Below are 24,470 nucleotides of genomic sequence, written 5' to 3'. Positions count from 1 at the left end.
GGATTAACCACTTCAACACGATCTGGGGGGGTTAGGTTGGATGGTTAATCTTTGGTGATCCATGGAAGGTAATTTAACTATTGACCCCCAAACGCCTCTCTCTCTCTCTCTCTCTTGTGCAAACACACTTGAGAGTAATTACAAGTGACTGACTATCGATCACCTATATCTTCACCAGACCCGACCCCATAACCCGTGTCCAGTCTGAAGAGCTATTGTTAGAACACACACACACACACACACACACACACTTGCATATTCCACTTAGAGACACGCACATATACACGCTAAATCTCAAAATACAAACATAAATATACACGCACATATTAGACAAACATACACACACACAAACACCAACCTAACCTAAATATACAACAGGACAAATAAAGAGAAAAAGATGGAATTAGAGACGGGACTAGTTCAAGCTCTCGTCATCAGTTGCCAGTTAGTGTAAACAACGGCAGAACTATACCCACAACACACACACACACACACACACACACACACACACGCACACACACACACACACACACACACACACACACACATTACTAGTAAACTATAAGAACTAGTTTATACCTATACGTGAGCATGATGCCTTTATACCCTGCCGAGTGCCCCAGCACCCTGCTCTACGTCATCCTGAATCATCCTGCGGCATCCTACGTCATCCTCAATCATCCTGCGGCATCCTACGTCATCCTGAATCATCCTGCGGCATCCTACGTCATCCTCAATCATCCTGCGGCATCCTACGTCATCCTCAATCATCCTGCGGCATCCTACGTCATCCTCAATCATCCTGCGGCATCCTACGTCATCCTCAATCATCCTGCGGCATCCTACGTCATCCTTAATCATCCTGCGGCATCCTACGTCATCCTCAATCATCCTGCGGCATCCTACGTCATTCTTAATCAACCTGAGGCATCCTACGTCATCCTTAATCATCCTGCGGCATCCTTAATCATCCTACGTCATCCTAAGTTATCCTGCGTCATCCTTAATCATCCTACGGCATCCTAGGTCATCTTTAATCATCCTGCGTCATCCTTAATCATCTTGAGTCATCCTACGGCATCCTGAATCATTCTACGTCACCCTGAGTCATCCTACGGAATCATTGAATCATCCTACGTCATCCTAAGTTATCCTACGTCATCTTGAGTCATCCTACGGCATCCTGGATTATACTACGTCATCCTGGGTCATCCTGGAATCATTGAATCATCGCCATCCTGAATCATCCTAAACCCTTATATATCCTGGTGGGTCATCCATCCTGTGTAACGTGAAGAGTCTTGCATGTACCGGAAAGGTTCCCTGAACTGGCCGGTCAAGCGAACCGGCGTCTGACTTTAGCGTCTAGGATTGGGCGAGCAGGCATACAGACGAGACATACAGACAGGCAGAAAAACAGACATACAGAAAACGAACATAGACAGAAAAACAGACATAGACATATAGAAAGACACAATAAAAAACGACGGTTATTTAACATTGTGTGTGTGTGTGTGTGTGTGTGTGTGTGTGTGTGTTCAACAGCTGATGCCACCGGCAGTCATCGCCTGACAGTGGTGAACATCCCAGTGTCATAATGTCCACCATGCATATAGCCTGTAACTAAGTCAAAGAGACAGGTAACACACACACTCACCTGGACGACCACAACGACTGTTTTACACCTGTCAGGTCGTCTGGTTATGCGGAAGGAGGGCGGTGTAATGGGTCATGGTGGTGGGTGATGTTGGTGGGTGGTGGTAGTAGTGGTGGTGGTGGTTGGGTGGTGGTGGTAGTAGTGGTGGTTGTGGTGGTGGTGGTTGGGTGGTGGTGTTAGTGTTGGTTGATGGTGTTAGTGGTAATTGATGGTGTTAATGGTGGATGATAGTGTCATTAGTGGTGGTTGATGGTGTGGTGTTGGAGTGTTATTAGTGGTTGGTGGTGGTTGGTGGTGGTGTTGTTTAGTGGTTGGTGGTGTTAGTGGTGGTTGGTGGTGTTAGTGGTGGTTGGTGGTGTTAGTGGTGGTTGGTGTTGTTAGTGGTGGTTGGTGGTGTTAGTGGTGGTTGGTGGTGTTAGTGGTGGTTGGTGGTGTTAGTGGTGGTTGGTGGTGGTGTTAGTGGTGGTTGGTGGTGGTGTAATTCGTGGTTGGTGGTGTTAGTGGTGGTTGGTGGTGTTAGTGGTGGTTGATGGTGTTAGTGGTGGTTGATAGTGTTATTAGTGGTTGGTGGTGTTAGTGGTGGTTGGTGGTGTTAGTGGTGGTTGGTGTTGTTAGTGGTGGTTGGTGGTGTTAGTGGTGGTTGGTGGTGGTGTAATTCGTGGTTGGTGGTAGTGGTGGTTGGTGGTGTTAGTGGTGGTTGGTGGTGTTAGTGGTGGTTGGTGGTGTTAGTGGTGGTTGGTGGTGTTAGTGGTGGTTGGTGGTGTTGAGTGGTGGTTGGTGGTGTTAGTGGTGGTTCGTGGTGTTAGTGGTGGTTGGTGGTGTTAGTGGTGGGTTAGTGGTGTTAGTGGTGGTTGATGGTGTTAGTGGTGGTTGGTGTGGTGTTAATGGTGGTTGGTGGTGATGTAATTCGTGGTTGGTGGTGTTAGTGGTGGTTGATGGTGTTTGTGGTGGTTGGTGGTGTTAGTGGTGGTTAGTGGTGTTAGTGGTGGTTGATGGAGTTAGTGGTGGTTGGTGGTGTTAGTGGTGGTTGGTAGTGTTAGTGGAGGTTGGTGGTGTTAGTGGTGGTTGGTGGTGTTAGTGGTGGTTGGAGGTGTTGGTGGTGGTTGTGTGGTGTTAGTGGTGGTTGGTAGTGTTATTAGTAGTTGGTGGTGTTAGTGGTGGTTGGTAGTGTTATTATTAGTTGGTGGTGTTGTTAGTGGTGGTTGGTGGTGTTAGTGGTGGTTGGTGGTGTTAGTGGTGGTTGGTAGTGTTATTAGTAGTTGGTGGTGTTAGTGGTGGTTGGTGGTGTTATTCGTGGTTGGTTGGTGTTAGTGGTGGTTGGTGGTGTTATTAGTAGTTGGTGGTGTTAGTGGTGGTTGGTGGTGTTAGTGGTGGTTGGTAGTGTTATTAGTAGTTGGTGGTGTTAGTGGTGGTTGGTGGTGTTAGTGGCGGTTGGTGGTGTTAGTTGTGGTTGGTAGTGTTATTAGTGGTTGGTGGTGTAAGTAGTGGTTGGTGGTGTTTTAGTGGTGGTGGTGGTTGGTGGTGTTATTGGTGGTATTAGTGGTGGTGGTTGGTGGTGTTGGTAGGTGGTGGCGGTTAGTGGTGGTGGTTGGTGGTGTTAGTGGTGGTGGTGGTGTTTGTGGTGGTGATTGGTGGTGTTAGTGGTGGTGGTGGCGGTGTTAGTGGTGGTGGTTGGTGGTGTTAGTGGTGGTGTTTGTGGTGGTGGTTGGTGGTGTTAGTGGTGGTTGGTGGTGTTAGTGGTGGTGGTGGTGTTATTAGTGGTGGTGGTTGGTGGTAGTGGTGGTGGTTGGTGGTGTTAGTGGTGGTTGGTGGTGTTAGTGGTGGTGGTTTGTGGTGGTTGGGGTTGGTGGTGTTAGTGGTGGTGTTAGTGGTGGTGGTTGGTGGTGTTATTAGTGGTGGTGGTTGGTGGTGTTAGTGGTGGTGGTTGGTGATGTTAGTGGCAGTGGTTGGTGGTGTTAGTGGGGTGGTTGTTGATGTTAGTGGTGGTTGGTGGTGTTAGTGGTGGTTGGTGGTGTTATTAGTGGTGGTGGTTGGTGGTGTTATTATGTGTGTGGTGGTTGGTGGTGTTATTAGTGGTGGTGGTTGGTGGTGTTAGTGGTGGGTTGGTGGTGTTGATTAGTGGTGGTGGTTGGTGGTGTTAGTGGTGGTGGTAGTGGTGGTGGTTGGTGGTGTTAGTGGTGGTGGTGGTGGTGTTAGTGGTGGTGGTTGGTGGTAGTGGTGTGGTGGTTGGTGGTGATAGTGGTGGTGTTATTAGTGGTGGTGGTGTTGGTGGTGTTAGTGGTGGTTGGTGTTGTTAGTGGTGGTTGGTGGTGTTAGTGGTGGTTGGTGGTGGTGTAATTCGTGGTTGGTGGTGTTAGTGGTGGTTGGTGGTGTTAGTGGTGGTTGGTGGTGTTAGTGGTGGTTGGTGTTGGTGGTGGTTGGTGGTGTTGAGTGGTGGTTGGTGGTGTTAGTGGTGGTTGGTGGTGTTGAGTGGTGGTTGGTGGTGTTAGTGGTGGTTGGTGGTGTTAGTGGTGGTTGGTGGTGTTAGTGGTGGTTGGTGGTGTTAGTGGTGGTTGGTGGTGTTAGTGGTGGTTTGGTGTTAGTGGTGGTTGGTGGTGTTATGGTGGTGGTGGTGTTAGTGGTGGTGGTGGTGGTGTTATTAGTGGTGGTGGTTGGTGGTGTTAGTGGTGGTGGTTGGTGGTGTTAGTGGTGGTGGTTGGTGGTGTTAGTGGTGGTGGTTGGTGGTGCTATTAGTGGTGGTGGTTGGTGGTGTTAGTGGTGGTGGTGGTGTTATTAGTGGTGGTGGTTGGTGGTGTTAGTGGTGGTGGTGGTGTATTAGTGGTGGTGGTTGGTGGTGTTAGTGATGGTGGTGGTGTTATTAGTGGTGGTGGTTGGTGGTGTTAGTGGTGGTGGTTGGTGGTGTTAGTAGTGGTGGTGGTGGTGTTATTAGTGGTGGTGGTTGGTGGTGTTAGTGATGGTGGTGTGGTGTTATTAGTGGTGGTGGTTGGTGGTGTTAGTGGTGGTGGTGGTGTTAGTAGTGGTGGTGGTTGGTGGTGCTATTAGTGGTGGTGGTTGGTGGTGTTAGTGGTGGTTGGTGGTGTTAGTGGTGGTGGTGGTGTTAGTGGTGGTGGTGGTGTTATTAGTGGTGGTGGTTGGTGGTGTTAGTGGTGGTGGTTGGTGGTTTTAGTGGTGGTGGTTGGTGGTGTTATTGGTGGTGGTGGTTGGTGGTGTTAGTGGTGGTGGTGGTGTTATTAGTGGTGGTGGTTGGTGGTGTTAGTGGTGGTGGTGGTGTTATTAGTGGTGGTGGTGTGGTGGTGGTGGTGGTGTTATTAGTGGTGGTGGTTGGTGTGTAGTGTTGGTGGTGGTGTTATTAGTGGTGGTGGTTGGTGGTGTTAGTGGTGGTGGTGGTGGTGTTAGGTGGTGGTGGTGGTGTTATTAGTGGTGGTGGTTGGTGTTAGTGGTGGTGGTGGTGTTATTGTGGTGGTGGTTGGTGGTGTTATTAGTGGTGGTGGTTGGTGGTGTTAGTGGTGGTGGTGGTGTTATTAGTGGTGGTGGTTGGTGGTGTTAGTGGTGGTGGTTGGTGGTGTTAGTGGTGGTGGTGTTATTGTGGTGGTGATTGGTGGTGTTAGTGGTGGTGGTGGTGGTGTTAGTGGTGGTGGTTGGTGGTGTTAGTGGTGGTGGTGGTGTTATTAGTGGTGGTGTTGGTGGTGTTAGTGGTGGTGGTTGGTGGTGTTAGTGATGGTGGTGGTGTTATTGTGGTGGTGGTTGGTGGTGTTGTGGTGTTGTAGTTGGCAGTGAGAGGCTGACCACTGCTGCCGTTCATTGTCCACATCCTTCTGTTCTACTTCCTCCCTCCCTCATGGGCCACAACACACGCCTCTCTATTAGGATTTCGACCTTACGACCTCCTCTCTCTATGGTGCTTCCTCCCTTATCTTACTGTAGAGTTACGGATATCTATAACCTAAGCTAACCAAACCAAACTTAACCAAACCTAACAAACCAAACCCAACCAAACCAAAAACTAACCAAACCAAAACTAACCAAACCAAAACTAACCTAAAACCAAACCTAACCTAAACCAAACCTAACCAAACCAAACTAACCTAAACCAAAACTTAACCCAACCAAACCAAAAACTAACCTAAAACCAAAAACTAACCTAACCTAACCTAACCTAACCAAACCAAACCTAACCTCACCAAACCTAAACAAAACCTAACCAAACCAAACCTAACCAAAACTAACCTAAACCAAAACTAACCTAAACCAAAACTAACCTAAACCAAACCAAACTCACCAAACCTAAACAAAAACCTAACCAAACCAAACCTAACCAAAACTAACCTAAACCAAAATCAACCCTAAACCAAACCTAACCTAAACCAAACCTAACCAAAACTAACTATAGTAAGTAGTAAGCGCACCAAACAGGGAGGTACTACCGCCGGGGAAGATATTGGAAGCATAATGTGTTGTTAATGGTAGATCCGCTGCCATATGGCATCATGAAAATTTTCCCAGGTTGCTGATCTGACTTTCTGCCCATTTTACACAATAATTGCAGGGTCTCAATTGTTTCTCTTACTAATGAAACACAAACATACATATATTTTTCCTCACTTTTGATTTTTCATTTTGTATTTTATGGTTCTTTATTATTATTATTATTATTATTATTATTATATTATTATATATTATTATTATTATTATTATTATTATTATTATTATTATTATTATTATTATATTTTCGCCCCCAGGCCCCGATGTGGGTCAGTGACTCTGCCTAAGTGGGCTAATCTCAAAAAAAACCAAACCTAACCTAAGACTCATATAATTACAGTCATTACAGTAGGATGTAATTCTTTTATTAATTAAAGAGTTTATTATGATGTAGAAGAAAGACCCGGGGAGGGAGGGAGGAGGGAGGGGGGGAAGTTGGGGGGTAGAGGTGGGGGTGGTTGTTGACGCAGAGACCATGTTGGGGATATTGTGGTAAGTGTATGTGTGTGTGTGTGTGTGTGTGTTTCAATTGTTTTAGATGAACTATGTTGGGTTACAAGGTATTTAATTTTTTTAAGGTTAAGGTCAAAGGTTAAGATGAAGAGTTAAGATCAGAGGTTAAGGTCAAAGGTTAAGATCAAGAGTCACGATCAGAGGTTAATGTCAAAGGTTAAGATCAAGAGTTAAGATCAGAGGTTAAGGTCAAAGGTTAAGATCAAGAGTTAAGATCAGAGGTTAAGGTCAAAGGTTAAGATCAAGAGTCACGATCAGAGGTTAAGGTCAAAGGTTAAGATCAAGAGTTAAGATCAGAGGTTAAGGTCAAAGGTTAAGATCAAGAGTCACGATCAGAGGTTAAGGTCAAAGGTTAAGATCAAGAGTTAAGATCAGAGGTTAAGGTCAAAGGTTAAGATCAAGAGTTAAGATCAGAGGTTAAGGTCAAAGGTTAAGATCAAGAGTTAAGATCAGAGGTTAAAGGTCAAAGGTTAAGATCAAGAGTCACGATCAGAGGTTAAGGTCAAAGGTTAAGATCAAGAGTTAAGATCAGAGGTTAAGGTCAAAGGTTAAGATCAAGAGTTAAGATCAGAGGTTAAGGTCAAAGGTTAAGATCAAGAGTTAAGATCAGAGGTTAAGGTCAAAGGTTAAGATCAAGTGTTAAGATCAAAGGTTAAGATCAAGAGTTAAGATCAGAGGTTAAGGTCAAAGGTTAAGATCAGAGGTTAAGGTCAAAGGTTAAGATCAAGAGTTAAGATCAGAGGTTAAGGTCAAAGGTTAAGATCAAGAGTCACGATCAGAGGTTAAGGTCAAAGGTTTAGATCAAGAGTTAAGATCAGAGGTTAAGGTCAAAGGTTAAGATCAAGTGTTAAGATCAAAGGTTAAGATCAAGAGTTAAGATCAGAGGTTAAGGTCAAAGGTTAAGATCAAGAGTTAAGATCAGAGGTTAAGGTCAAAGGTTCACGATCAGAGGTTAAGGTCAAAGGTTTAGATCAAGAGTTAAGATCAGAGGTTAAGGTCAAAGGTTAAGATCAAGTGTTAAGATCAAAGGTTAAGATCAAGAGTTAAGATCAGAGGTTAAGGTCAAAGGTTAAGATCAGAGGTTAAGGTCAAAGGTTAAGATCAAGAGTTAAGATCAGAGGTTAAGGTCAAAGGTTAAGATCAGAGGTTAAGGTTAAGATCAAGAGTTAAGATCAAAGGTTAAGATCAAGAGTTAAGATCAGAGGTTAAGGTCAAAGGTTAAGATCAAGAGTTAAGGTCAAAGGTTAAGATCAAGAGTTAAGATCAGAGGTTAAGGTCAAAGGTTAAAGTTCATTGTGATCAAATTCCCCTAAAAAACAAAATCTGACACAATTTGCTCCCGAAGGATGAGCCATGACGTAAAGGCCCGGGAAACGTTTACTTCCAAATGACACCACAATTCTTCAGAACATGACGTCAAACATGATTAATATTCGATAACAAGAACATGAACAACAAAGTAGGAAAAAAACGTATCACAAATCATATCTACTGAGAATTAACTATCGAGACGCCTTGGGATGACAGAGAAAAATAAACTGAATATCGGTACTTCAAAATTCACGGTAAAAAATAACCCCCAAAAAGTGTTATTATTTTTTTTAAGGCGTGAAAATACCGTGTGTGGGTTGTGTGTCATCTCTGGTCGTTTTGTTAAGTGACAGAGACAGCTGGTTGTGTGTGTATGCGAGAGAGAGAGAGAGAGAGAGAGAGAGAGAGAGACTGTGGGTGGTAGGCTACACACTAGTAAACACAGGCCTGCGTAAGTGCTTGCCGCACTCCCCACTCTCATGCCCAGCTTTATAAATAAACAACACCTGACGTTCTCTTACAGCTGCGTATGTCTTTTATGCCGCCATCTGCACCGACACACACACACACCCATGTACACCCACCTACACCCACACACACACCCATGTACAGGCACCTACACACACACACCCATGTACAGGCACCCCACACCCACACACCATGTACAGGCACCTACACCCACACACACACACACCCCATGTACAGCCACCCACACCACACACCATGTACAGCCACACCCACACCCACACACACACCCAGCATGCACAGGGGCACCCCACACCCACACACACACACACACCCCATGTACAGCCACCCACACCCACACACCATGTACAGGCACCTACACCCACACACACACACACACCCCATGCACAGCCACCCACACCCACACACACCCATGTGCAGGCACCCACACACACACACCCATGTGCAGGCACCTACACCCACACACACACCCATGTGCAGGCACCTACACCCACACACTATGTACAGGCACCCACACCCACACACACACACACCCCATGTACAGCCACCCCACACCCACACACACACCCATGTGCAGGCACCTACACCCACACACCATGTACAGGCACCCACACCCACACACACACACACACCCATGTACACCCACCCACACCCACACACACCCATGTGCAGGCACCACACCCACACCCCATGTACAGCCACCCACACCCACCCACACACACACACCCATGTACATTGTACAGGCACCCACACCCACCCACACACACACCCATGTGTACAGGCACCACACCCACACACACACACACACACCCCATATACAGGCACCCACACCCACACACACACCCCGTGTACAGCCACCACACCCCACACACACACACACCCATGTACATTGTACAGGCACCTACACCCACCCACACACACCCATGTACAGCCACCTACACCCACACACACCCCTTGTATACCCACCTACACCCACACACACCCATGTACAGCCACCTACACCCACACACACCCCATGTACAGCCACCTACACCCACACACACAGCCTAATCTGTGAAAGTTTTGTGTTCGACTGGGCTTATGCTGTTATTGCAGGAGTCGTAGACCCTCAGCAATTTGGCAACATGAAAACTTCCTCCACTACTCACTGTCTTGTCAGCTTTCTCGATTACATATACCGCCATCTCGAGAAACGAAAAACGTCTGTAGCTGTCGCCTTCATTGATTTCACTAAAGCATTCGACCTAGTCGACCACAATATAATCATCAACAAAGTTATTGACCTCGGACTTCGGAGAAGTCTTATACCATGGCTTACAGACTTCCTCAGTGACCGACGCCAAGCTGTACGCTTCCGAGGGGCTGTCTCCACCTTTCAGTCACTCACCTGTGGCGTCCACCAAGGCACCAAGATGGGACCACTCTGCTTCCTTATGCTCATCAATGATGCCCTAAGAGAAACCCCTGCTCGCTGAAATATGTCGACGATTCAACCATTGGGATCAGTCACCACCCTGCTCCCCTAACCATACCGCCCTTCAGGATTTATTGAAACAGTTCCAAACTGGCCAATTAACAACTATGCGTCACCATCAACCATACCAAGACCATGGTTATGCACATCAACCCTCCGACATTAAGTCCCGTAATTCCTCCTTCCATTACTCTAGGTCCGAACACACTCCAGGTTGTAGATTCCACTTGAAGCTTCCTCGGCGTCACCATAGACAACAAACTAAATTGGTGAACCACACGTCAGTGAAGTTGTCAAATCCTCCAGCTCTCCGTCTCCACCTCCTCCGCCGACTCAAGTCCCTGGAGTTCCTGCACCCGAGCTCCTCAGTGTTACTCAGCATTCATACTTCCCAAGCTCACCTATGCCTCCCCTACCTGGTCTTCCTCCCTAAATGCCACACAACATAAACACCTAGAAAAGTGCAAAAGAGGGCATGCAAGATTATTCTCTCCCCTTCCAACTCCACATATCAAGAAGCGCTGAACACACTGACCCTCTCGGCTCTCACTGACCATCCCACGACCCCATCTGCAAATTTGGTAAGAAGCTTCTACACCATCCTCGACACCGGCTCCTACTACCACCTGAGATCCCTAGCCCGAGAATTGCTGTTCGACACCACAACCGCATCCAGCCCATATGTGCACGAACTGATCGCTATAAGAACAGCCCAGTCCCAACCATTGTAAAAATTATCAATAACTTGTAATAAACCAGTGTATTCACTCCCAGTAAACACTACTCCTTGCACTGTCACTATGTTGAAATGAACTGTAGTTTGAGCTTTTCCCCATCTAGTTATTATATATCTTATTTGTATCACTTATGTTACTTGTATATTATTTGTAATTCGAAACCCATTCCCCAAATATGTAACTGTATATTTTCAGCCTTCTGGCTGCCAAGCTCTTTCAATAAACCGTTAATTATTATTATTATTATTATTTATTATTATGTACAGGCACCTACACCCACGTATACATAAACCATCATCCACTACAGACGATAAACCACGTAAACCCAGGGAGAACCACAGCCCAGGGAGCCAGCAGAACCAGTGCCACATGAGACCGCGTAGAACCTCCCAGTGCCACATGAGACCGCATAGCACCTCTCAGTGCCACATGAGACCACGTAGAACCTCTCAGTGCCACATGAGACCGCGTAGAACCTCTTAGTACCAAAGGAGCCCACGTAGAACCTCTCAGTGCCACAGGAGACCGCGTAGAACATCTCAGTGCCACATGAGACTGCGTAGAACCTCTCAGTGCCACAGGAGCCCACGTAGTACCTCTCAGTGCCACAGGAGACCACGTAGAACCTCTCAGTCCCCAGGAGACTGCGTAGAACATCTCAGAGTGCCAGAGGGGGCCATGTGTGACCAGTGAGTGCCACATGCAAGCTAGGGTAGCACTCTTAACACGTCTTATATTACAGACGTAAGTAAAAATTTACGATTAACATATGGTGGGACATCTGAGGCCCTCCCACCAGTACGACTCTACCTCCTCCCTCATCACCAGGTCACATGAGGACACACTAGGACACGCCAGGACACACGATGACACACAAGGATACACTAGGACACGCCAAGACACACCAGGGCAAACCATGACACACTAGGACTTACTAGGACACGCCAGGACACACTAAAACGCAATAGGACACGCCAGGATACACCAGGACACACCAGGACACACTAAAACACACTAGGACACTCCAGGACACACTAGGACATGCCAAGACACACTAGGACACACTAGGACACACTAGGGCAAGCCAAGACACAACAGGACTTACTAGGACACGCCAGGACACACGATGACACCCCAGGACACTAGGATACGCCAGGACACGCCAGCACACGATGACACACCAGCACACACGATGACACCAGGACACACTGGGACACGCCAAGACACCCCAAGACACACTAAAACGCACTAGGACACGGGACACCAGGACACTAGGACACACTAAAACACTAGGACACGCCAGGCCACACCAGGATACACTAGGACACACCAGGACACACTAGGACATGCCAGACACACCAGGACTCACTAGGACACGCCAGGACACACTAGGACATGCCAAGACACACCAGGACACACTAGGACGCCAGGACACTAAAACGCAATGGGACCGCCAGGATACACCAGGACACACCAGGACACACTAGGACATGCCAAGACACACCAGGACACACTAGGACACGCCAGGACACACTAAAACGCAATAGGACACGCAGGGATACACCAGGACACACCAGGACACACTAGGGACACTAGGACATGCCAAGACACACTAGGACATGCCAAGACACACTAGGACATGCCAAGACACACTAGGACATGCCAAGACACTAGGAAACATCAGGACACACCAGGACACGCCAGGACACACCAGGACACACTAGGACACGCCAGGACACTAAAACGCAATAGGACACGGGATACACCAGGACACACCGGACACACTGGGACACACTGGGACATGCGAAGACACACTAGGGACATGCCAGGACACACTAGGACATGCCAAGACACACTAGGACAAACTGGGACACAGGGCACACTAAAACGCAATAGGACACGCCAGGATACACTGGGACACAGTGGACACACTAGGACATGCAAGACACACTAGGACATGCTAGGACACACTAGGACATGCCAAGACACTAGGACATGCCAAGACACATAGAATATGCCAAGACTCACTAGGACACGCCAGGACACACCAGGACTCTCTAGGACACGCCAGGACACACTAAAACGCAATAGGACACGCCAGGATACACTGGGACACACTAGGAGATGCCAAGACACAGGACACACTAGGACACGCCAGAACACACTAAACACAATAGGACACGCCAGGACACTGGACTCACAGACACCAAGACACACAGGACACACCAGGACACGCGAGGACACGCTAAAATACACCAGGACAAACTAGCACACACCAGGACACACTAAAACACACTTGGACACAGGACACGCCAGGACACACTAAAACACACTAGGACACACCAGGAGACACTAAAACACACTAGGACACACCAGGACACACTAAAACACACTAGGACAGCAGAGCACTAAAACACACTAGGGACACGGGACACACTTGGACACACCAGGAGACACTAAAACACATAGGACACACCAGGACACACTAAAACACAGGACACTGGGACACACTTGGACACACCAGGACACGCCGGGACACTAAAAACACACTAGGACACACAGGAGACACTAAAACACAATAGGACACACCAGGACACACTAAAACACACTAGGACACGCCAGGACACACTAGGACACACCAGGACATGCCAGGAACACTAGGACACACCAACACACACTGGGACACGCCAGGGCACGCGAAAACACACTAGGACACAGGGGACACACCAGGACACACAGGACACACCAGGACACACAAAACATACTAGGACACACCAGGACACCAGGACACACTAAAACACACTAGGACACACCAGGATGCATGGGACACTAAAACACACTAGAACACACGGACACACCGACACACTAGGACACCCAGGACACTAAACACAGTAGGACACGCCAGGATATAAAATACACTAGGACACACCAGGACACACTAAAATACACTAAGACACATCCAGAAACACTAGGACACCAACACACACTGGGACACGGGGCCATGAAAACACACTAGGACACGCTGGGACACACCAGGACACACTAGGACACACCAGGAACACCAGGACACACCAGGACATACCAGGACACACCAGGACACACTAAAACATACTAGGACACACCAGGACACACCAGGATACGCCAGGACACACTAAAACACACCAGGACACACTAAAACATACTAGGACACACTAAAACATACTAGGACACACCAGGACACACCAGGACACACTAAAACACACCAGGACACACTAAAACACAGTAGGACACGCCAGGGCACACTAAAATACACTAGAACACACCAGGACTCACTGATTTCTTGAGTGGACGCCGCCAGGTAATGAGGTACTGTATCAGGGCTTGGTCTCCACATTCCAACACCTCACCTGCGGTGTTCCCCAGGGGACCAAGATGGGACCACTGTGCTTCCTTATCCTGATCAACGACGCTCTATCGGACACTCCTCACAGGTGGAAGTACGTGGATGACTGCACTGTGGGGGTTTCAGGGGACAACACCGCACCAGACTACTCATCGCTACAAGGCACCCTGGACAGGCTACAGGCATGGACTACGGAGAACAAGGTCACCATCAACCACACCAAAACCGTAGTCATGCAAATCAATACCGCCACCACTCCAGTGCAAGCCCCAGCAGTCACAGTGGGTGCCCATCCTCTCCAGCTGGTGCAGTCTGCCAAACTCCTGGGTGTAACTATAGACAACAAACTTGACTGGAAGGCCCATGTAAATAACACAGTCAAGGCAGCCTCGTACCGTCTCTACATGTTACGACAACTCAGGTCACTTGGGACACCCACGCCAGAGCTGAGGACCATCTACAACGCCTTTATTCTCCCCAAACTGACGTATGCGTCACCAGCCTGGTCGTCTTCTCTCAGCTCCACCCAACAACGTCAGCTAGAGAAGGTACAGAAAAGGGCCTGCAGAATCATGCTCGGCGCAGAATACTCCGGCTACACCAACGCTCTCTCCACCCTGGAAATGCCATCCCTCAGTAACCTCCACCACCAAGCACTGGAATGTTTGGCAGTGGACTACTGCACCACCCTCGTCATCGCCACCTCCTGCCACCTGCAGCCCCCCACCCAACTCGCGCATTCCGCCACTACAACAAAATCCAGCCCATAAGAGCCCGCACCGATAGATATAAGAACAGCACCATCCAATCTATTGTTAAAATAATAAACAACTCCTGATTTATGTACTGTACAGGTCTGTAAATGTATTCAATACATATTATATCATTATGTCTAAATCAAATGTAAGTCTGTATATTTTCAGCCACCGGCTGCAACTCTATTAATAAATCGTTTATTATTATCATTATTATTATTAAAACAAACTAGGACACGCCAGGACACACTAGGACACACCAGGAAACACTAGGACACACCAAGACACACTAGGACATGCCCGGACACATTAAAATACACTAGGACACGCCAGGACACACCAGGACACACTAGGACAAGCCCGACACATTAAGAACATAAGAACATAAGAATGGAGGAAACTGCAGCGGGCCTATTGACCCACTGCAGTCCCGTTTACACCCAACCCTATTGCTCATATAAGCATCCACCCTATGTTTGAAGCTATTCAGCGTATTCGAGTTAATGATGATATTTGGTAACTTGTTCCATTCATACACTACTCTGTTTCCAAACCAGTGTTTACCTATTTCACGCCTAAATCTAAATTTGTCTAATTTAAAACCATTGTTACGAGTTCGCTCCTGGTTGGATAGTTTGAGTACCTTTGTAATGTCCCGTTTGTTTAGCCCTGCCTTCCACTTATACACCTCTATCAGGTCGCCCCTCGCTCTACGTCTCTCGAGGAGCGCAAATTAAGATGCTTTAACCTGTCTCTATACTCAAGGTTCCTAATGCCCGGATTAGTCTTGTCATTCTCCTCTGAATTCTTTCCAAGGATTCTATATCCATTCTGTAATACGGTGACCAGAACTGAACTGCGTAATCCAGGTGTGGTCTCACAAGAGCAAGATACAGTTTTAGGATGACCTCGCTAGTCTTGTAACTAACACTCCTTTGTATGAACCCAAGTACTTTATTAGCCTTGTTACGAGCAAAACAACATTGTTTACTTGGCTTAAGGTTCCTACTTATCATTACTCCTAAATCTCTCTCGCAGTCGGATTTCTCTATGGCATCGTTGTTCATCTGGTATCTGGTTTCCCTGTTTACATCTCCTATACGGAGTACTTTACATTTGTCCACGTTGAATTTCATCTGCCATTTTTCAGACCATTCGAAAATTTGTTTAGATCTTCCTGTAGTTTTGCTGAGTCCTCGTCAGATTTAATAACACGTCCTATTTTAGTGTCATCAGCAAATTTACTTATGTTGCTGTCTATGCCGATATTTATGTCGTTTATGTATATAATAAATAATAATGGTCCAAGTACTGAGCCCTGGGGAACTCCACTAGTGACGTTGCTCCAATGGGACTTAGTGCCGTTAATGCTCACTCGCTGTTTCCTGTCCTGTAACCACGCCTTAATCCATTTAAGGATATTACCTTTTGATGCCAAGAGCTTCTAACACCTTTCAATTAGTCTTTTCGTGGGGACTTGTCGAAGGCTTCGTATAAAGTCGAGATATACCACATCATAATTGTGCCCCGTCCACCGATTAAAACACACTAGGACACGCCAGACACACCAGACACGAAACATTAATGCCAGGGACACAACAAGACACACTAGGACACCCAGGACACACCAGACACATCAGGAGACGCCAGGGACACACAAGACATGCCAGGACACACCAAGACACACTAGGACATGCCCGGACACATTAAAATACACTAGGACACGCCAGGACACACCAGGACACACTAAAACACACTAGGACACACCAGGACACACTAGGACACGCCAGGACACACTAAAACACACTAGGACACGCCAGGACACACCAAGACACACTAGGACACTCCAGGACACACCAGGACACACTAGGAGACGCCAGGACACACTAGGACACGCCAGGACACACCGTGACGCACCAGGACGCCCACCATAGCCGCGGGGTAATAGGACAACAAGAGGCTGGGTGGCTAACTTTGTGGAAGGAGGGAGATGTATAACAAATATTTCCTTAGAGTGGATGATTGTAGTGTGTGTGTGTGTGTGTGTGTGTGTGTGTGTGTGTGTGTGTGTGTGTGTGTGTGTGTGTGTGTGAGTGTGTGTGTGTGTGTGTGTGTGAGAGAGAGAGGTGTGTGTGTGTGTGTGTGTGTGTGAGAGAGAGTGTGTGTGTGTGTGTGTGTGTGTGTGTGTGTGTGTATGTGTGTGTGAATTCCATAAATAGATAAATTTCACAAGTCAGTTGCTAAGGGTCTTTAGTGGCGGCTTAATTGGCTCGTTTACTCATCCATCTCGCTAAATATGTGGGATGAAGCGTTCAATTGTAGGGCTGTTAGTGGTCGCTTGGTTGTTAACGAGCCAGTTAATTGATCAGTATTATGAGAAGATAAAACGAGGTTAATGATTGGTTTATACGGGGTGATCAAGAGAAGGTACTTGATTGGTCACTCATTTTATAACGAGGAAGATGATTGGCTAAAAATGTCCAAGACTCAGATGATGATTGCTTAATAATAATTACATAAGGGTTAATAGGATATATCTAATTGGCCAATAGCACGTTAGATTCAAGAGACAGAGACGCTGATTGGTTCATATTGTGAATAAAGAAAAACCAATGTGACGTCACGCGATCAGCTATTGGTTTGTTATGGTCGGGCCAACAAAATGCTATCCCAAGTATTAAAACTGCAACTCTCACCCACTCACTCACCCACCCACTCACTCACTCACCCACTCACTCACTCACTCACTCACCCACCCACTCACTCACTCACCCACTCACTCAAACTCAAGTGTATCTGCGTTGACAGCTCCATGAACACCATTTCTAACTGAGCAAGAAAAGACATATCTCCCCCGCGTCCCCAGCCCGTTCACACACTGCGCTTACCACTGCACCCCCGCCTCACCTTCTTCACCACTGCACCCCCGCCACTGCACCCCGCCTCACCCTTCACCACTGCACCCCCGCCTCACCCTTCACCACTGCCCCCCTGCCTCACCTTCACCACTGCACCCCCTGCCTCACCCTTCACCACTACACCCCTGCCCCCACCCTTCTTCACCACTGTGCCCCCGCCTCACCCTTCACCACTGTATCCCCGCCTCACCCTTCACCACTGTACCCCTGCCTCACCCTTCACCACTGTACCCCGCCTCACCCTTCACCACTACACCCCCGCCTCACCCTTCACCACTGTACCCCCGCCTCACCCTTCACCACTGTATCCCACCTCACCCTTCACCACTACACCCCCTGCCTCACCCTTCACCACTGCTACACCGCCTCACCACACCTCACTGTACTGCCTCACCACACCTCACTGTACCTCACCACACACTGCACTGCCTCACCACACCTCACTGTACCGCCTCACCACACCTCACTGTACCGCCTCACCACACCTCACTGTACCGCCTCACCACACCTCACTGTACCGCCTCACCACACCTCACTGTACCGTGTCACCAGGCGTCTTATGGTACTGTTCTTTATATCTCAACACTAATGTCCATCCGTCCTTGTGTTTGTATGTCCATGTATACATCCTTTTGTCTGTGTGTACGTCGTTTTATCTGTGTGTACATCGTCTTGTCTGTGTGTACGACGTGACGTGACCCTTCTAAAACACTCATGGTCAACTTAACGTTCACAACAGTCACAGAGACTTACGTTTTGTATTGTTAACACCTGAAGATTATCCTCCAGTCTATGTCACCTAATGACTAGACACCCTGACGTTATCTGTGGAGCGTTACAGATCAAAAGAACATAAGAAAATAAGGAGTCTGCAATAGGCCGGTTGGCCTGTGCATGGCAGCTCCTGTCGAGAGTTACTACCACTTTCTATCATCCATGAATCTATCTAGCCTCCTTTTGAAACTTTCCAGAGTTCCCGCACTTACTACAAAGTTGCTAAGCTTGTTCCACTCGTCCACCACCCTATTTGTGAACCAGTTTCTTCCTATCTCCCTCCTAAACCTAAACTTATCCAACTTGAATCGTTGCTCCGAGTCCTATCCTGCTCGGTTATTATAAGAACTTTATCTATATATCCCCTTTATTGATTCCTTTCACCCACTTAAATACTTCTATCATATCTCCCCGCACTCTTCGTCTTTCTAGGGAATGCAAGTTAAGTTTCTTTAACCTATCCTGATATGGAAGGTTTCTAAGTCCCGGAATCATTTTTGTCATTCTTCGCTGCACCGACTCTAGTGAATTTATATCCATTCTATAATAGGGGCACCAGAACTGAACCGCATAATCGAGGTGCGGCCTGACTAGCGCAAGATATAGTTACAATAAGACCTCTGCACTCTTGTTACTTACACTTCTAGATATAAAACCCAATACTCTGTTTGCCTTATTTCGAACATTAACGCACTGTTTTCTCGGCCGTAGGTCCGGGCTTACAAGTACCCCTAGGTCTCTTTCACAAGTCGACTTCTCTAGGGTTGATGTTGTTAAGGCTGTATACATTATCAGTATTTGTTCTTCCAATATTAAGTACGCTGCACTTGCTGGTGTTGAATTTCATTTGCCATTTTTCAGAACCACCCCTGCAGTTTATTTAGATCCTCCTGAAATGCATTTGCATCCTGCCCTGAATTAATCTGCCGCCCTATTTTGGTGTCATCCGCAAACTTGCTTATGTCACTGCTGATCCCAGTATCTAGATCGTTTATGTAGATTATGAACAAGAGTGGGCCTAGTACTGACCCCTGGGGAACCCCACTGGTTACACGGCCCCACTCAGACTTAACACCATCTACGCTGACCCTCTGCGTTCTATCGGTGAGCCATGATTTTATCCAATTTAAAACTTTCCCCTCGATACCATGAGCCTTAATTTTTCTCAGAATGATTGTATTTATAAATAAATAAATACATGTACTGTATATATGTATGTGCAGCACACATACACAGCCAACTTAATTTCCCCAGGGTGTCGCAGCAAGAAAAGAAATAAGTGGAATTTCAACATGCAGTTTAGAGGGACCAACTGCTCAGCATTTAGTACCTGTCTTACCAAACAACAGTGGACACAATACAGTAATGAAGTAAAGACAATGTTTCCTAAGAGTTTAATATTATAATGATGATCTATGATTTATTGGTATGTGGATGTTTGGGTAGGGGTGTGTAATGTTGGTGTTCTGGGGTCGTTAATTATTCTTAATATATGGACTTGTATTCCTGCAAGTCATACTCTAGCGTACTAACGCACATTAAGCGTAAAGTATGGATATTTGTCAGTAAAGAATAAATAGTTTTTTACCTAAAGTGGTCAATCTTAGGGTAAATTAAGACGTGGGGGATAATCTTCAAGTGATCTGCACTTAGTTATCTTCGTTAAGTAGTTATATAATTTACTATAATAACAAGTGACGTCATCACCCATCGTGAGACCAGCCACTTCAATTACGGCATCACACGTTTCATTCTCTTTCACGGACTTTTCCCTCATAGTTACCCCCATAGTTCACCCCCATATATCCTCCCTGAGGCTCTCCATCCTAATATATCTCCCCCAACCATACCCCCTCCCGGGTAGGTGCTCGGGGTGAGGGGTGAGGGGCGGGAGGGCAGGATGTACCCACTTGGTTGACTCTGCCCCACCTCCCCGCTACCTTCCGCCTCCGACCTTCCACATCTACGCTTCCTCCTACACCTCCTAAGTGGGCAGCACTCCCTTATACACTCCCTCAGGTGTTCTATATCAGGGAGATGAGTACTAGCTGCTTCCTGACCCCCCAGAGTGGCGGTGATGAGGGAGGAGGAGGCTCTGGGTGGTGGAAAGAGGGTCGAGGGAGAGAAACGGAGAGGCGAGGGTGACGGTGTCGCTAACGGAGAGAGTGACATGATCCTGGTGTGTGACGGAGTGATGGTCTAGGGAGGACAGGAATCAATAGTGGCTGTGAGGTTGTTGAGGCCTCTGGTGGTGTTATGTTTTACACCACGATACAGATGAGTACTATTCGGATCACATGAAGATTAATCACCCTACCGCTAACTTAACCTTATATTAACCTAACCTAACACTAACCTAACCCCCCCCACTCACAGGTAGTAGCGTTAGGGTATTTAATCATCAGGTGAAAACAAGCTAAGGAGAAGCTAATCTAATCAAAGCTAAAGAAAAAAAAGAGACTTTAATGTCAAGAAAAACAAGTGACATCATTACAAACAGATCACCACCAATTGTAGGAGATTCGTCTACCTTGTTGTCTGCAGGTGAGGCAAAAGTCATCAATTAAATCCTTTCCTCCCTCTTTAGACTCCCCCACCTGATCTGACCAATGGAGAAGCTCGTTTGTAATTCAACTTGAAACAGACAGATACCAAGTAAACAACAACAGCAACAGCAGAATCAACAAAAACAACAATATTGACAGGGTTGAGGCTTTTAACTGATGTAATTGTGGAAGTTACCTGGTCAAATACCTGTAATTTACCCCCCAACTTATTGAACCTGATGATAAAACACATTAATGTTACCTGGGGGGGGAGGTGTTAGATTAGATTAAGTTAGTTATGTTACGTGGTTCGTGTGTTACCTGGTTTCTGTGTTACCTGGTTTCTGCGTTACCTGGTACGTGTGTTACCTGATTCATGTGTCACCTTGTTCCTGTGTTACCTGGTACGTGTGTTACCTGGTACATGTGTTACCTGGTTCCTATGTTACCTGGTACGTGTGTTATCTGATACGTGTATTACCTGGTACGTGTGTTACCTGGTACGTGTGTTACCTGGAAGAGAGGAACAGGTCGTGGTCGTTGAGGGGAAGTGTGTGACCTCTGGCCTTCACGAGGGGAGGGTGAGAGATGCCCCTCATCAGCGAGAGAGGGGAGCCAGGAAGGGGGGTACAGCCTCCCCTTCCCTTCCCTCAACAGCTACCTGGAGAGGGGAGGGGGTTATGAGGGTGATAGTCCCCTTACACACACACACACACACACACACACACACACACACACACACACACACTACTACTACTACTACTACTACTACTACTACTACTACTACTACTACTACTACTTTGCTGTCACTCGGAATCGAGTATGACGATCATCCAGCTATGATACAATGATATGAGTTATTAGGGATGTCACCTTCATTGGTGAGTTTTGAGGTGACTAAAGAGGCCGATACGGGACCCGCAGGATCGTCTACATTCGTTGCTCATGTGGGGGGCTGAATCTAGTGCGGGAGGGGCGGTTGGAGCGTCTTTACGACGTTGGCGCTTCTCTGCCTCGGTTTGCAGTCGGGCTAACTCGAAAGTATTGACACCTTCTTGTGTGGTGCTCCTCCAAGCGTTACGATGTGGAGTAATCGACTTCCAGGTGAGGGGGTCGATTTGGCGCTTTTTCAGGTTTGTCTAAAGACTATCCTTATACCTTTTCAGTTGACCGCCGGCGTTACGTTTACTATTCGTTAGGTGACTGTAAAGTAGCTGCTTTGGCGGTCTACTGTCGTCCATGCGGGTAATATGGCCAGTCCAATGTAGTTGTTCATGGATAATGGTAGCCCAATGTAGTTGTTCATGGATAATGGTAGCCTCGATGCTCCTACAGTTGGTATCAGCAAGAATACTGGCATTTGTTCTCTTGTCTTCCTCGCGAACTCGGAGGATGGAACGTAGACTACGTTGGTGAAAGTTTTCAAGTGCCTTGAGGCGCCCCCTGTATGTGACCCATGTCTCGCTGCCATATAGCAGGGTGGGCAGGACCACTGCTCGATATACGTGCAGCTTTGAAGATAATTTCAGCTCCCTACAGCTGAAGACACGATTTCGGAGTCTGTCAAAGGCTTGAGATGCACATCTGATCCGATGTTGAATCTCTTCATCAATGTCTGCGGTGGTGGACAGGTGGGAGCCGAGATACCGAAAATGGGTAACATTAGAAAGGGTAGTACAGTTAAGTTGGATGGGTGGTGGAGGTGTAGCTGAACCAGGGGCAGGATGAAAGAAAATCTGAGTGTTACGTCCATTCACCTCAAGGGTGAAGTATGCATACACATCTGCGTAGGTGTTCAGGATCTCCTGTAGGTCGTGTTCAGTGTGAGCAACAAGGGTGAGGTCGTCTGCATACTGAAGTTCAGTAATGGAAGCTGCCGACACCTTTGTTCTTGCCTGGAGTCGTCTTATGTTGAAAAGGAAGGCAGCCAAGAAAATGGAAAAGAGAGTTGGTGCCAATACACACCCTTGTGTGTACACACACACACACACACACACACACACACTTATAACGAATCAAAATCCAATTTGTTCTCTTAAGGTTCGGTTAGGTTTAATTTTGAAGCAAATGGCAGATGTGTTATAATCGTCACAACACCCCGCCCCCCTCACCCCCACACCCTGCTCCTACGTCACAACACCCCGCCCCCTCACCCCACACCTGTTCCTACGTCACACACCCCGCCCCCTCACCCCACCCTGCTCCTACGTCAAACACCCGTCCCCTCACCCCCACACCCTGCTCCTACGTCACAACACCCGCCCTACCCCACACCTGCTCCTACGTCACAACACCTGCCCCCTCACCCCACCTGCTCCACCGTCACAACACTCCCACCTGCTCCTACGTCACAACACCCCGCCCCTCACCCTGCTCCTACGTCACAACACCCCGCCCCCTCACCCCCACCCCCCTCCTACGTCACAACACTCCCTCACCCCCCACACCCTGCTCCTACGTCACAACACCCCCCCTCCACTTTCACACCCTCTACGACTTGCCCCTCACCCTGCTCCTACGTCACAACACATAAGAACATAAAACATAAGAAAATAAGGAGTCTGCAATAGGCCGGTTTGGCGCTGTGCATGGCAGCTCCTGTCGAGTTACTACCTCTCTATCATCCATGAATCTATCTAGCCTCCTTTTGAAACTTTCAGAGTTCCCGCACTTACTACAAGTTGCTAAGCTTGTTCCACTCGTCCACCACCCTATTTGTGAACCAGTTTCTTCCTATCTCCTCCTAAACCTAAACTTATCCAACTTGAATCCGTTGCTCGAAGTCCTGTCCTGCTCGGATATTATAAGAACTTTATCTATATCCCCTTTATTGATTCCTTTCACCCACTTAAATACTTCTATCATATCTCCCCGCACTCTTCGTCTTTCTAGGAATGCAAGTTAAGTTTCTTCTATCTGATATGAGGTTTTAAGTCCCTGATCATTTTGTCATTCTTCGCTGCACCGACTCTAGTGAATTTATATCCATTCTATAATAGGGGCCAGAACTGAACCGCATAATCGAGGTGCGGCCTAACTAGCGCAAGATATAGTTGCAATAAGACCTCACTTCTATATATAAAACTACTTTTTGCCCCACCTGCTCTGTCCAACACCGCCCCCTCACCCCACACCCTGCTCCTACGTCACAACACCCTCACCCCCCCACACTCCCAGTTCCTGCCGTCACAACACCCCTCACTCCCCACAATCTGCTCCTACGTCACAACACCCCCACCTCACATTCCTGCTCCTACGTCACAACACCACCTCACTCTACACCCTGCCCTACGTCACAACACCCCCACCTCACACCCTGCTCCTACGTCACAACACCCCCCATCCCCACACCCTGCCTTGCATGTCACAACACCTGCCCTGCCTTACCCCCACACCCTGCTCCCTACGTCACAACACCCCCCACTCCCCACACCA

At 47.6% G+C, this 24,470-nt stretch overlaps 2 protein-coding genes across 2 annotated transcripts in view; both read right to left on the bottom strand.

The window, feature by feature from the left end:
- Positions 1–24,470, bottom strand: part of LOC121871228 — a 72,743-nt gene that overhangs the window by 21,450 nt on the left and 26,823 nt on the right.
- Positions 10,962–12,484, bottom strand: LOC121871152 (keratin-associated protein 5-4-like). The gene is made up of 3 exons (XM_042373295.1): positions 12,437–12,484; positions 11,766–11,908; positions 10,962–11,304 (listed from the first exon to the last, which is right to left on the bottom strand). The coding sequence occupies exons 1-3, from the start codon at positions 12,482–12,484 to the stop codon at positions 10,962–10,964; spliced, it is 534 nt and encodes a 177-aa protein (XP_042229229.1).

The sequence above is a fragment of the Homarus americanus genome, unplaced genomic scaffold (assembly GCF_018991925.1).
Source record: "Homarus americanus isolate GMGI-L3 unplaced genomic scaffold, GMGI_Hamer_2.0 scaffold40565, whole genome shotgun sequence".
In the NCBI taxonomy this organism is placed as follows: domain Eukaryota; kingdom Metazoa; phylum Arthropoda; class Malacostraca; order Decapoda; family Nephropidae; genus Homarus; species Homarus americanus.
The sequence above is the reverse complement of the archived record's forward strand: the minus strand, read 5'-3'. Positions and strand labels throughout refer to the sequence as shown.

What these genes read in the sequence shown, in the direction of transcription:
- LOC121871152 (XM_042373295.1), bottom strand. Translation starts at nt 12,484, where the DNA reads ATGTCCCTAGTGTGTCTTCGCATGTCCCAGTGTGTCCCAGTGTGTCCG. An exon ending in AGTGTGTCCCAGTGTGTCCG is followed by an intron (nt 11,909 to 12,436) that starts GTGTGTCCTGGT and finishes CCCGTGTCCTAG; the next exon opens with TGCGTTTTAGTGTGTCTTGG. An exon ending in GTGTGTCCTGGCGTGTCCTA is followed by an intron (nt 11,305 to 11,765) that starts GTAAGTCCTGTT and finishes TGTTCTACGCAG; the next exon opens with TCTCCTGGGGACTGAGAGGT.